Source organism: Euprymna scolopes, chromosome 2, assembly GCF_053919585.1.
Source record: "Euprymna scolopes isolate OS-2025 chromosome 2, ASM5391958v1, whole genome shotgun sequence".
Taxonomy (NCBI): Eukaryota; Metazoa; Mollusca; class Cephalopoda; order Sepiida; family Sepiolidae; genus Euprymna; species Euprymna scolopes.
The window spans coordinates 116,529,802-116,544,801 of NC_136483.1; the positions used below are offsets into that span (position 1 = coordinate 116,529,802).

Genomic DNA, 15,000 nt, shown 5'->3' on the forward strand with positions numbered 1-15,000 from the left:
CTGTCATGAATAGTCCCTGCTAATAATTCGAAGATTGTCAATCTCATAAAAAGCTTCCACTCCTTTTATAAGGTTTCTACATAACTAAACTGAAAATCAGTCCATTTCATCAATTAATCCTTATTGTCGTGTGGCATTTATCCTTGATATATGGTAATATTTTTTTAGCAAAGAAGAACATGATGACTTTCACAATAAGATCATTGTCTCAGAACACAGACGTAGATACAAACATTTAAATAACATTCAAAATACAAAAGTATGCAAAATTCTACCTTTAAATATACAAAAGCCTAAAGATAAGAAACTATGACAACAAATAAAGAGAAGTGTTTCCTTATAATTGCATGAAATCCAATACAGCCCATACATCTAATATATAAACTTTAAAGGAGAAATTATATATGGATATATCCATTTAATTTTATGTAATGAAACTGACAATGATCTTAGTGAATTTAAAATATTTCTTAAATGCTGTAAGTATAATATATCACAGGTTGTGCCCTAAGTTAGTGTAAATTAAGGATTCAGCGTTGGTTAATTAAAAGACTTAACTCAGGTGTATGTTTATGCTAACATTTGTAACATGTAAATTCTATGATTATATTTTATATGTGTATAAAGAAGCTGCTTTGTGTGAGGTTACATTCTTAACAATTTAAATAATAATGCATTTGTTTTGTTATGAAATATCAGAACTGACATAATGATTCAGCTAAAAAAAAAAAATCACCTTAAATACGATAATTATGGTTGATAATCATAATATAAAGACTAATTCTTAAATAACCAAATCTGATTCTTAAACCATCCTGTCCGATAACTGCCTACATTTAAACAATTATTTTCTTTGCACTTTGGGTCTCCAACACCAAGAAAAGAATACATACTACTTTATTTGGTAGCATGCATATCAATCTTGTCAACTGCTTTTACAACCTGCATCAAATCTATCAGTATATCAAATCTATCAGTATATCAAATCTATCAGTATATCAAATCTATCAGTATACTGATTTTCAATAAATATTTCATAATTTACCGTTTTTATCAGTACAGGGTGAAACGATAAATTTGTCGTCCTAAAGAAAACAACACTACAGCTTAATTTATTTTTATTTCGGACTATTAGTCTCATCTTTATTAGTTGTTTTTCATCTTTTATTGGTTTGTTTATTCACAACGTTTCGGCCAATTATTCCTCTGGCCCTCGTCAGTCAATCCCACCCAAAAGCGTGCCAGAGGTTTAATTGGCCAAAATGTGGTGAGACGACACCAACTACGGATGGCAGTGATGGCTGAGAATGCAGTTAGGAGATTCGAAGTTCCTATCCGTCGCGGTTACCACCTGACGATATAATATATATAATGCTCATCTCAAAAATGAATTCCAATTAAGGAATAATATATAAACACTACAGCTTTATTTTAAAACTTTTATTGATAAAATCAATTCATATAACTTGATTATGTAGTAGAGCTGACATCTATTCAATGTAGTCGCCTTCAGCCTCAATCACCACCTTGATACATGTCCGGAACTGGGAGCATGCCTTTTTCACAAGTGCTGGCAGGAGCCCAGTGAATACTCAGTGGATGACGGCGATCAGGCTGGCTTTCATGTCATAGGAAGTCATGTTGGTGATGTTCTCGACGTATAACCAAATGAAGTAGTTCGGCTGGTTCAGGTCAGGGGAGAAGGTGGGGGGGTAGTGAGAGAAGAGTACAAAGTTGTAGCACTTCTTCTGAAGTCAAGCACACATTACACAAGTTCACTGTATGAGTTGCGCAAATAAAACTTCTATTGTTTATGTTAATATTATCTTTAAAGTCCGCATTGAATTAAAATCATGATTTACACTGCATATTTTATAATATACTATACTTTAATTATTACATAAAAACTGAAAAAAATAACAAATCACATGTAGACAACAGTAATGATTCAGTTAAAACATTTATTTTATTGATATTTTTCAGTTTTTATTCATAGCACAATGGTCACCATGTTTAGCTGTTAATTGAAAGGTTGATAGTTCAAACTCACCCAGCAGTTATTATTTTTCATTTTATTATTTACTCTTTTCGAATTTAACTAAACACCTACATGACTTACACGTTATTTATTGAGATAAAAAATATTTATTGTTTACAAAAAGAAAAATTATTTATTATATTAAATCCACTAGAATGGTTAGAAAATGAGCCTGTCATTTTTTTTAACAAAATATTTGATGAAATTCCACTTTTTACCTTTAAAGATCTTTGCATTTTCTCATATATTAAAATACTGAAAGTTTTTGAAGCAATTTACATTCAATAATCAAGCAATAATCAATCAAGCAAGCAAACAGGATCCTGAACAGAAGCGTACATCATCAATGGACATGAGGTCATTTCGTCAGCATCAGACAAGGCCAAACTATTTGCCAAGAACTTTGCAACTAATTCTACCCTATGCAACAAAGGCCATCAACTCCCCGTATTTCCTCCTATAACGGACAACACGGTCTGCAACATACAAATATCTGTGCGTGAGGTTGCCAAGCTAATCAAGAACCTTGATTCCAGTAAAGCAACTGGTCCTGACGGCATTCCAATCATTGTGCTGAAAAAGCTTCAACCAGAACTTGCCCCCATACTTACAAAATTCTTTAAGCGTTGCCTTAAAGAGAAGTGCTTCCCAATACTCTGGAAAACCTCATCAGTATGCCCTGTATTTAAGAATTCAGGTGATAAGTCATCTCCCTCTCAGTACAGACCAATAAGTCTCCTGTGTGTCATGAGTAAGCTGCTGGAATTCATATTAAATAAAGGAGTAGTCATCCACCTTGGCAGAAATAACCTTCTTAGTGACATACAATATGGTTTCCGTTCTGCCAGATCTACAGCAGATGTGCTAACTGTTATATCTCATAGGATTAGCGAATCTCTTGACAAAGGCTTCCTCTCTAGGGCAATTGCTCTTGACATATCAAAGGCCTTCGATTAGGTATGGCATAAGGGCCTACTTCACAAGATTTCCAGCTACGGTATAACTGGAAATGTGTTCTCAATCATTAAATCATTTCTCTCTGATAGGCTCATAAGAGTAGTGGTTGATGGGCGGAAATCAGAGACCCTCAATATTAATGCTGGAGTCCCTCAGGGATCCATCTTGGGCCCAACTCTCTTCCTGATCTGTATCAATGATCTCCCAAAACACATACTTAAATCATCCGTTGACATCTATGCTGATGACACGACCATCTATGGCAACACATCAAAGGCCATAAATGACAAAGTTCTCTCTGATTCTCTCTCCTCTGATCTTGAGCGCGTGTTACAGTCGGGGAGGAGGCGGCTGGTTACTTTTAATGCATCTAAAACCAAGCTCCTATCTTTACATCATCAATGCTCTGATTCCCATCTGGCATCAATTGAAATGGATGGCTCTCGTCTAGGGGAAGCTCGATGTTTCGATAAGCTTAAATGGAACACGTACATCAAGGTCACTGGAAAAATCGTAGGATCCTCCAGAAGATATCTCACTCCTGATGCAATTCTCTATCTATATAAAAGCCAAGTATGTCCAAGGATGGAGTACTGCTGCCACATCTGAGCAGATGCTGCTAAAAACAGCCTATCCTGCCTTGAAAGAGTACAAAATAGGCTTCGTGGCCTAGTCGGTGATGCCCTTTTCTCTTCCCTGCAATCTCTCTCCCACAGGAAAGACGTTGCAAGCCTGTCTTTGTTTTATCGTTACTACCATGGCAGGTGCTCGTCTGAGCTCCAATCTCTGGTCCCCCTCCCCAGTCTTTCATAATAAACACCCGACTAGCTGAAACCACTGTCAAAAATTTTCCCTACTCCTTATCTGTGCCAAAATCAAAACGTAGATTCCATGAACAAAGCTTCTTTCTAAGAGCTGCACGCCTGTGGAACTCTGTTCCGGTTGCCTGTTTCCCACCTGACTAAAACCTGGATGTCTTCAAGTCCAATATAAACAAATTCCTGATGAACCAACATTTTATCAAATCTCTAATACTAACGTACTGTACACACAATAACCCTTATCCCCGAGTGGCTTCCGGGCCTTGATAAGTGGTGACTTCCTTGTAAAAAAAAAACTAAAATAAAAAAATAATTTTAGAAATAGATATTAGAACAACATTACCTTAACTCCAAGGCAATGTCAAGTAGAGACAGCTAGTGTGTGTGTGTATGCATTAGTCAACAGAAAAAGCCCAATTTTCCTCCACAACAATACCTGACTGCATGATGCTAAACCGACCCTGAAGAAGTTTAACGAATTAGACGATGAAACTCTGCCTCATTTGCCACTCTCTCCAGACCTCTAACCTAGCGACAACCACTTTTTCAAGCATCTCGACAACTTTCTGCATGAGAAATGCTTCAAAAACCTATGCGATATCAAAAACACCTTCAGTGACTTCATCACCACCAAAATGCAAGATTTTTACATTAATGGCATAATTGAAATTCAACTACTCTTCGTTTTTGGATATCTCTCTATCTGGAATAAATAAATAAATAAATAAATAAATATATATATATATATATATATATATATATATATATATATATATATATATATATATTAATAATTAGACGATTTCAATATTTTTACTGACTCTGTTCTAAATTACTAATTCCAATTTCGATTTTTAAAAAATTTCTAAATACAGAGTTGTTTTTTGTTTGTTTGTGGGAGATTAGATTATGCCAAAGTATGTGCATAGTTTTACTAATAGTTTAAAATCAATAAATATTTATCATTTTATGATTATTCTGAGCCGTGGAAAATAAGATTTAAAAAAAAATGTTTTGGGGCATTTGAAAATAGATATAATTTTTTCAATTCCCAAGTCTGATTCCTATTAATTTAGCCATCACTAGTATATATATCTATAATATAAAGCTGAACGTCTGTGTGTGTGTGTCTGGTCACGAATAGGCTCCTATATGGTTGACTATTATAGAAAACTGATCACATATAATGATAGAAGATGTTTCGAGACACAGGAATGGGTATGTTTGATCTGGCATAATGATGATTCATTAAAATTGTGGGGTCTGCATACACACCTGGTCCACAAAGTATGGAAATAAAAAATTAAAAAATTAAAAAAAAAAACCTTTACAAGAATTTTGGATATAGATATACATAATAATACTTTGATAAGTATGTTTTAACTTAAATAGGGATGGTATAATAAAATTGTAGGGTCTGCATTTATGCCTGGCCTCCATAGAATGGAAATAGGCACAAACTTTAATAAAGACTTTTCATATCTATCTGCGTAAGTATACTTTGATAATTACGTTTCAGTTTGAAGAAATATGGTATAATAAAATTATGGGGTGTTCGTTCGCGCCTGACCTCCATAGAATAGAAATATGTCACAAAGTTTAACAAGGTTTTTTTAATATAGATCCACAGAATATTGTGATAAGTGTTTCAGCGTGAATAGATATGGTATAATAAATTATGGGGTTTATTTATTTTATTTTTACTTTCATCATATTTTGCTTTGGTTTTGATACCCCCAAATTCGAAGCTATCTCTTTACAACCCTTCCTTTTCATAACCTATCATACTTTCATAAATCAAAGTCCATTTTCTGTAGGCTGTTTTTGAACCCAGTCAACGACGGGTACTTTTGCTAGTGTATATATATATATATATATATATATATATATATATATATATATATATATATATATATATATATATGAACAAACAGTTAATAAAATATGTTAAAAAACACTTTGAAATGAGTTAAAAATATATTTAATCTTAAAAGGAAACACTAGATAAATGAATAGTCCTTAATCCGCGGAGTTTCGAAGAAATACTTTCCTTCTCATCAGAAGGAAGGAATTAGCAAAATGCGGGATCGGATTTTGCATGCAGAAGTATTTGATGAAACAACAAGTAAGTCAAAGATCTTACTTGAAAACAAAAAAAAGTGAAGCAGAGGGAATATGGTGAGGAAAAAGGTGATTACACATGAATGGATAGTCTGGTGGAAGATAAAAAATCCAGTGACGGTAAAATCCAAATGTAAAACTTCAAGAAAGTTAAATGAATTTCCATTTGTACAAGTAAAATCCAAGGAAATCCCGTAATTGGAAGAAGATGGTCCATAATAATCCAAAGGCAGAAATCCATGGAATAATTCACAAAAATGTGTACAAGGAAAATATATATATATATATATATATATATATATATATATATATATATATATATATATATATATATATATATATAAGAGAGAGAGAGAGAGATAAAATAAGGTAATGAAAGACTCCAAAGAAGACACATGTAAAAAGGAATCAAAAAGAAAGAAAAAATTAGGCGAACAAGAAAAAATGATCATCAAACTGATGCACTAAGAATTAGTCAAAACTTCATCATTTATCTGACTGAATTTTGAGCAGAAACGTTGGTTAATGATTAAATAATAATGCTGGATGGATAATGCAGATGGTACAGGATTCATATGTTCTTCACTGAATATTATGATTGGAAGAATATATGAAAAAAATAATCTAATATATAAAAGGCTATATGTCTATCTGTCTGTCTCCATATTTTCAAACACTATCTCACCTGAAACTATAAATTGCAAAGCAGCACTAGGAGCCTCGAATGATTGGGTATTTTATGGACCGTGCTTTTATGGGTCTTTAGCTGGTTAAAATAGTTTTAAAGGGTAAAAAATGGATCAAAAATGAAAAATTTGTAATACATTTTGTACATTCATCTTAGTTTATTTTAAATTTAAAATTTTTAATTTTTAATCAGTTCCTATGTGTGTACGTCGGTACATTGGTAACGTCACCAGCTTTGAATGCTACAGTTTTGCTTTCAGTTTCGATTCTAGCTGATCGCACCCAAATACTTTTTTTTAACTTTTGAAATCACGATTCTATAATGTATATGAAATCTGAACAAATTAAAATATATTTAAACATATTTTACAACAGGGCAAAACCAGGCGCCCCTCTCCATCTGCTAACTTTATGTAAAAATAATACATAGAGAAACAAAATATATAAAAAAAAATAAATGAATGCATTTCAGTTTTTTTTTTCTAGCCTTTTGGGTTAACGTTTTACAAGCACTGAGGGTGGCTTCTTCAAGAAAAATGGATGCGTTATTCATTTTGAACATATGTATATCAGCAAAATATATGTGTAAGTCAAAACAATTATATGCAAATAAAAACTGATTTTTTTAATGAATTTATGAATATTTGTTCCCTACATTTGCTGAGGTTTAACCCCCCCCCTACACACACACACACATATATGGTAAGAAGTAGTACTACTACACATTGATGAATGATATACTGAAAATAAAAAAAATAAAAATTCATTTTAATGTTCAGGTAATCTTCACATCCCAGAATGCAATTTTCATTTTTTGTTTTCTAATCTTGGATAATCGTTATCAGTTTTCAAGGAAGGCAAAAGAGGGTTCTCTTTCTTTTCAAAGTTTTTCATTTTAATTTTTTAATTTCTTTGCTGGGTTTGATTTAAGCTTTATATCTTTGCTCTGGGCGTATTATATCTCTGTTGGAATTACTATATATTTCAAGCTGTCAACTGAAAAAAAAAACAAAAGAACAAAAGTCACGCTTGGTATTTTTAGCAAAATGGCTAGGTTTTCAATGTTTTTATGAAAACACAGGCATCAATATCAATGGACAATCAAGCTAATGTATACTGTAAGTTGAAAAAATGTGTATATACTCTTATATAAGTAATTGACTCTGCTCATTTCTTCTATACAAAAACACAACATATATACAGAGTGGAACGATAAATTTGTCGCCTTAAAGAAAACAATACTACAGCTTTATTTCAAAACTTTTATTCAAAAAATCAATTCAGGTAACTTGATTATGTAGTAGAGGTGAGATCTATTCAATGTAGCCGCCTCCAGCCTCAATCACTGCCTCGATAAAGGTCTGGAACTAGAAGTATGCCCTTTCCACAAGCGCCGGCAGGAGCTCAGCGAATACTTGGTGATCAGGCTGGCTTTGGTGTGTGGGAGGTCATGTTGGTGATGTTCTCGACATATGAGCAAACGAAGTAGTCCAGTGGGCTTAAGTCGGAAGAGGTGCGGTGGTGAGAGAAGGGTACAAAGTTGTAGTGCACATTATTTTTGCATTTTTTATGAAAATAAAGCATCGTAAATTGTAACAATAAAAAAGAAAAATTAATTTTTTCAGGAACATTATGAAAAAAGTCCCTTAAGTTCGTACTAATAAATTCGATATAACTCGAAGAAAAATTAATTTTTCAAACTACTGATATTATTATTGAATTAAGCATTGTTTATTTAATATTTTCACACAAAAAATTTTTATTGCAAAAATTATTTCCAATTTTGTTTTTAGATTACATGTTTCGCATAATTTTTATGTGTAAGATTCTAATATTTTCCTTGCTTGAATGAACGTGTCACTTTTGGCATAACATAATTTTATACAATCTTGAAAAATTAAAAAAAAATTCTTTTAGTTTAAAAGCAGAAACACAGAAGAATAATTAAATTAAAAAATAATAAAAATTATACAAACGTTTATTATAGGAATGTACAGAAAAAAGAAAACCAGCACTCCCTACCTTCCACCAACTATGTGACATCGTTTTCAGACAGCCTTTTGATTTTCTGACATTGTGGGCATCTATAGAATCCATTCTTAGACAACTTTGCTTTGTTTTAGTTTGTGTGAAGGCAGAATCTCTCACATTTTGGGGGAGCTAATTAAGCTATTTTTTTTTTTTTATTTAATTCAATATCTTAGGGCTTTACTAATTACCTTTAAATAGACCCAGAAAACAAATATTTATCTTTCAAAAGATTTTTACAATGCATTTATTTAACTGAATTTGTCAGCTTTCAAATGTCGCAGTGAAAGCATTTTTCATTATAACTTTTTTTTTCACGTGTACAAATATTTTTTTTCCTTTTGGAAATTAAGTTTAGGCTTTAATCTTTCAAATACAATCACAAAGTAGTCGGAGACTTACAAAAAAATTATGATAAACCGGTTTTCAAAACTATGTCCCCCTATTTTTATTCCGCGATTATTGCCTGTACTTAATGATTACTACACTACCATCTTACATTCATTAATCCTTATCCTTGAGTGACCTTCAGGCCTTGATAAGTGCTGACTCGCAAGAAAAAAAAAAGTTATTTTCCTCCAAAATCTAATGGTTGTGATTACTACATCATTTGAGTAAGAATGATAGCACGGGGAGACAACTCACGCCTTTCTTTTATTTAAGCTTTTTTTTTATTTATTATCTTTTCTTGCTTTGTATTTTTTTCAGCTAACGGCTGACCACCCTGCATGATATTATATGATTTTGGAATTAAATGTTGCAACTAGTTTTCTTCTTTTTTTCTCTCTTTATTTATTTTTTTTTTAGCTGGCTGGAATATAAAGCATGTCTTATAATATTTAATTAATATATATATATATATATATATATATATATATATATATATATATATATATTGTTTTTGCTTAAAATTTGTAAATTAATGCATGGAACTTATAATTTGAGAATTCATGAAAACCTGAATTTTATTTAAATGTATTACTAATACTTTGAAAACATCTGAGCTTCAGCTATTCCATGCCTGGTAAAAATCTACTCATGTCTACATAAGAGCACCCCTAAGCTAATAATTAGTTAATAATTAGCAGAAGCAGAAAGTGTCTTATTTATTGCAGAAGAGGCATAGTGCATATCAACAGGACTTTGTATGAGTATACAAATTTGAATGAGTCGCTAATGATTTGGATACATGACCAGATGATACAAACACAGTATTAAAATTAAATTAAATCTCTATTTATACAGATGTATAAAAATGTAATTATTAGATTAAAGAATAAATTTTTTAACAAGATGATTACATAAACATGGGAGAAAGGAAGAAAAGGTTGCATTCTTGTTCCTCTGCCCTTTTGTCTCTCGTGCCCCCCCTTTTTTTGTCATTTTTATCAAAATTTGAAAATCTTTCATTTTGTGGAATTATGTATCAAAATGCTACTAAAATTTTTTTTCTTCTTATGTAAATTATGTACCACATTGCTTTTTAGTTGTCACCAGAGATAGAGTCGGAGGTCTTGGAAGGAATCACAGTCAAAGTTTTTCTTTTTATCTCTGAAGAGTTAACAAGGAATCAGAGTCGAATATTTTGGAATTCTTGGAGTTGGAGGCAAACGTTTTTGAATTTGAGTGGTTACAGTCGGAATTAGACCTCATACTTAATGACTCTGCCACCCTGGTTGTCATTTATGTTTATGTGGCTGATACTCTTCAAATGAATGGTTTAGAGAGAAAAAATAGGAAAATAATAAAGAGTACAAGATTCACTTGAGTTTTTTAATGAAGAATATTCATCCAAGTTTTATAAAAGGAGTTTCTATCCATTTGAGGAAGTTTTTTTTTTTTAACCTGACTTTATATTTATAATTATTTTTCTGATTTTAGTAAATGTATGGTAAAAATATGTGAGCCGAGTTTGAAAAAGCACAAATTGATTGAGCTTATATGGTAAGAGCCTAAATCACCAAACAGTTAAACTGCTTAGTTTTTCTGAGATCTACTACATCAAGAACCATAACATAATTCAAGAAGCAGGGAAAAGTCTCCTACTTCTGAAGAAATTCCAGATGGATTTTAAAATTTACTGACACAGACCAATGAGAAATCATTGAACTAATGTTGTCGAACTAAATGCTGAATGAACATCTGAATTGTCTAGTTAAAACCAAAACTATTTGCCAGGATCTTAATAAAGCTAGATATCATGGGAAATTCATTGTCAATTTTTTTTGAATATAACAATTTATTTCATTATTTTGTCCAGTGTGTGTGTGTCTAATCATTATAATATAACTTTTATTAGATATTTAAAGCATAAAATCTTTTTAGACATTCATAGATTATAAATACAAGTATGAATTAGACTAATCCCCCAAATAACAATCTCTCATATTATATATATATATATATATATATATATATATATATATATATATATATATATATATATAAAGGAAAAATATGTTTATTCAATTATATTTCACCCTTTATTTATATCAATCCTTTTATTTATGAAACTCAATGTATGTTAAATATAATTACAGAGCATATACAAATAAAAGACAAAAAGTCCATGTTCCAAATTCCAAGATGTTGATCATTTTACCACTTCTTTTTTTCAGAATGTTAAAATGTTCAATTCTTGACAGCACCTGTTCCATAACACAGAAACAATCATAATTATTATGTCAATTTTTTTAATATTTTCCACTCATTAACTTTAAAAAGAAAAGAAAAAATAATTTGCGCATGTTTACATAAATCTGAAAAAATCCGAAGACTAGTTGCAATTGTATTTTATAGTTATACCATCTTTGATTTTTAATTATATAATTGTTTCTGCAACATGAAACAGGTGCTGTAAAAAATTTTAATATGCTGAAAGATATAAGCAGTAGGATGAACAACATATTTATAAACTTTTTGCCTTATATATATATATATATATATATATATATATATATATATATATATATATATATATAGTAAGTTATGCTTATGGCATAAGCCTGAAGAATTCTCATGAGAATAAAATGCGGAATATTCTGTGTATCACAACTCATCAGTGCAGCTAGACTAGCACATCTCCCTGGCCAAGGATTGAACCTACAACCATTGTGGTGATAGTCACCAGTTCTACCCATGGTACATGAATTTATTGTTCGACAGGGTACTCAAATAAGATATATTGAAATTTCCTTAATCCGTGGAGTTCCAAAGTGCTGTTTCAATTAATGCCAGTACCAGCAAATTTATAGCTTCGCTATAATATTGATTTGCTAATACTTTACTCTGATGAGAAGAATGCATTTCTTTGAAACTCCGTGGATTTATGAAATTTCAACATATCTTATTTGAGTACCCTGTCGATCAATAAATTTATGTAACATATATTTTTACAGTCTTAAATTTGTATTCTTCTGTAACAAGCTCTATTTCCTATCTTGGTTGTATCAAGCTTATTTATTTGGTTGGGATTACTATATAAATATTAAGTTTACAGAACCTTTCGGTTTCTAAATGTAATCTTTATCCATTACTTATATAATGAGTAAATGGTAAAGAACCTGAAAAAAGTACTTGGATTGTTAATTCGATTCCAGTAGTGTAAACATATGTAACTAAGCAGACCAAAAACGGTAATAAAACACACACACACACACACACACACACACACACACACACACACACACACACACACACACACACACACACACACATAATCAGTTAAGTTAGGTATATGTTTCTGTGTGATAAATAAGTAACCGATTATATTTAATTTTGGAACATAGCTGCTCAGCCTAAAGTTTTGTAATGAGGGATATATGTAGTTTAATTTAATGCAAAATGAGCAAGGGAGGGCTAGAAAAATTTAGTGAAAATTCAGATAATTTCTATTTTGACAAAATTTAACTGCAGACATTAGATAATAAATGTTCCAATTATTTCATTTTTTTTTTTTTAAACTATTTGAAAAGGTTTTTAAGGAGGTAAGCATTATATAGACACAACTTCCCGTATTTGATTCATGTTAAACACAAATTAAAAAAAAATAATAATAAATAGAAGTAACTGCTGAGTTGAATCAACGTCCAAATAGTTAATTTTGGAACCCAAACTGTTTGATGTAAGCACAATAAAACTGAATATCACAGAAGAGGCACTGCCAACATTTTTTGAGTTTCAATTATTTTGTCTGACCCTTTTATATGTTTAGAAAGACTGGTCTTTTCCAAATATGATATTATATAGTGTGGCGGATCAATGATATGGTCTTTAAAAGGATGCCGTTTTCAGGTGTGATATCATCTCCAAATCTGTATTTTTCTTTTTTTTCAAATGACATCTTACTTTTCTTGTGGCCCTAATATTTTTACTAATTGTCCTTATCGATTCTTCTCTCTCCCACAGAGTCTCTGCAAGAAGAGGTTTCTCCAAAGAAACGTCTGGAGGATGTTATTCATCTTGCTGAATTATGTATTGAAGTGCTACAACAAAATGAAGAGCATCATGCAGAGGTCAGTACGACAAGTATACGAACAACTGTTGCATTTTTAATACTTGTATTTCATTATACATGATTGCAATCTATCTGCATATTTAAGTTTATATAAAAATAGATGTCTTTCTATCCATATATGTGTGTGCATCATATGCATCATATATATGAATGTGTTAAAAAAATGTGTATGTATCTGGGTATATATGAATATGCGGTTGAATATATGTATGTGTGCATATATGCATATATACTTATGTATGTATGTGTGTATAATGATAGATGTGTGCATATATATGTGTGTGTACATATAAATCTCAACGTTTGTATATATATATATATATATATATATATATATATATATATATATATATATATATATATATGCATGCACAACAGGTCATGAAGTAATGTAACTGGCCTTAAAACTGTCTATGCAGTAATGAATGAAAAAGGAATATTAGTGCAAAAATGGCATATGTTTGTTTATGTTAATATATGTGTATACTCATGTATGAGTGTATATGTGTGTGTATATATCCATATATATGCTAATATAAATAATAATTGTTCCATATAGTTCAGAATCAAATCCCAAAGCAAATTTCATATATATATACATATATATATATATATGTATTTATATATATGCGTGCTTGTATGTGTATCGATATGTGTATCTGTGTATGTATATATTAATACTCTGTATGTATGCAGATATATTTATATGTATCGATTTGTAATATATATATATATATGAGAGAGAGATAAAGAGGGTACAGCATAAGTAACACCTTTTTTAGTTAATGTTTTATTTTTAATCAGAAAACATAAAGAATAATCTAAAAGTATTAAATTTTGTTTTTAAACAAAGGGTGTTACATATGATGTACAGTATATATATATATATATATATATATATATATATATATATATATATATATATATATATTATGTGTGTGAATTTTTCTGTATATATACATGCATATTTATATGCATGGATTTGTATATATATATATATATATATATATATATATATATATATGATATTTCAACAGAGATTGTTATAATGTACTTATTTCTTAATTTGATATACTTTTATACAGTTTTATACTTTTACCTACATTATTTATATAAATATTTATGCATTTACACACACACTTTATCTAGATGTATGAAAAAGTAGAAGTTGAAGCATATGTCAATAATTTCATATCATGATTTTAATGCAAAAAAATAATTTATTAAAACAGTAAAAATATTCTTTTTTGAAACAAATGTCAAATTCTGTTTTCCTTTTATCAACAAATCACATGTATTTACATTTGAGAGAACAACTCTGCAAGATATGAATTAAAATTTAGCTTAGAACGACTTTTGTGTATATGTTCAGTTGGGTTTTGTAGTAAACTGCTGGATTCCTTGAATATGTAATACGGAAATGCATACATTTCAAAATCCAGCCTTTAAAAGGAAAAGGCAAAACTTGTGAATTAGTTATTATACTTTCATTATCAGCTGTTCACTCATTTTAGAGCTGGTTTATCTGAAATATTTTATTTTATATATATATATATATATATATATATATATATATATATATATATATATATATATATATATATATATAATGTATTTTTTTTCGTTTCAATGGATGCTGAAGATTTGTGTTGGGATAATTCAGCTAACAAGGGCTGACCCATCATAATGAAACCATTGGTATGTCTCGGGAATATGTAATGTGTAGTTTTTAAATAATTTATATACATATATGTGTGTGTGTGTGTGTGTGTGTGTGTGTGTGTGTGTGTGTGTGTGTGTGTGTGTGTGTGTGTGTGTGTGTGTGTGCAGAA

At 30.4% G+C, this 15,000-nt stretch overlaps 1 protein-coding gene across 19 annotated transcripts in view; it reads left to right on the forward strand.

Moving 5' to 3' along the window:
- Window positions 1-15,000, forward strand: part of LOC145294584 (calcium-dependent secretion activator 1-like) — a 649,478-nt gene that overhangs the window by 450,353 nt on the left and 184,125 nt on the right. For all 19 annotated transcript variants that reach the window (XM_080141411.1, XM_080141392.1, XM_080141393.1 and 16 more), the window contains one exon: window positions 13,060-13,166. In XM_080141411.1, coding sequence (XP_079997537.1) covers window positions 13,060-13,166 — 107 coding nt within the window. The remainder of the gene's footprint in view (window positions 1-13,059; window positions 13,167-15,000) is intronic.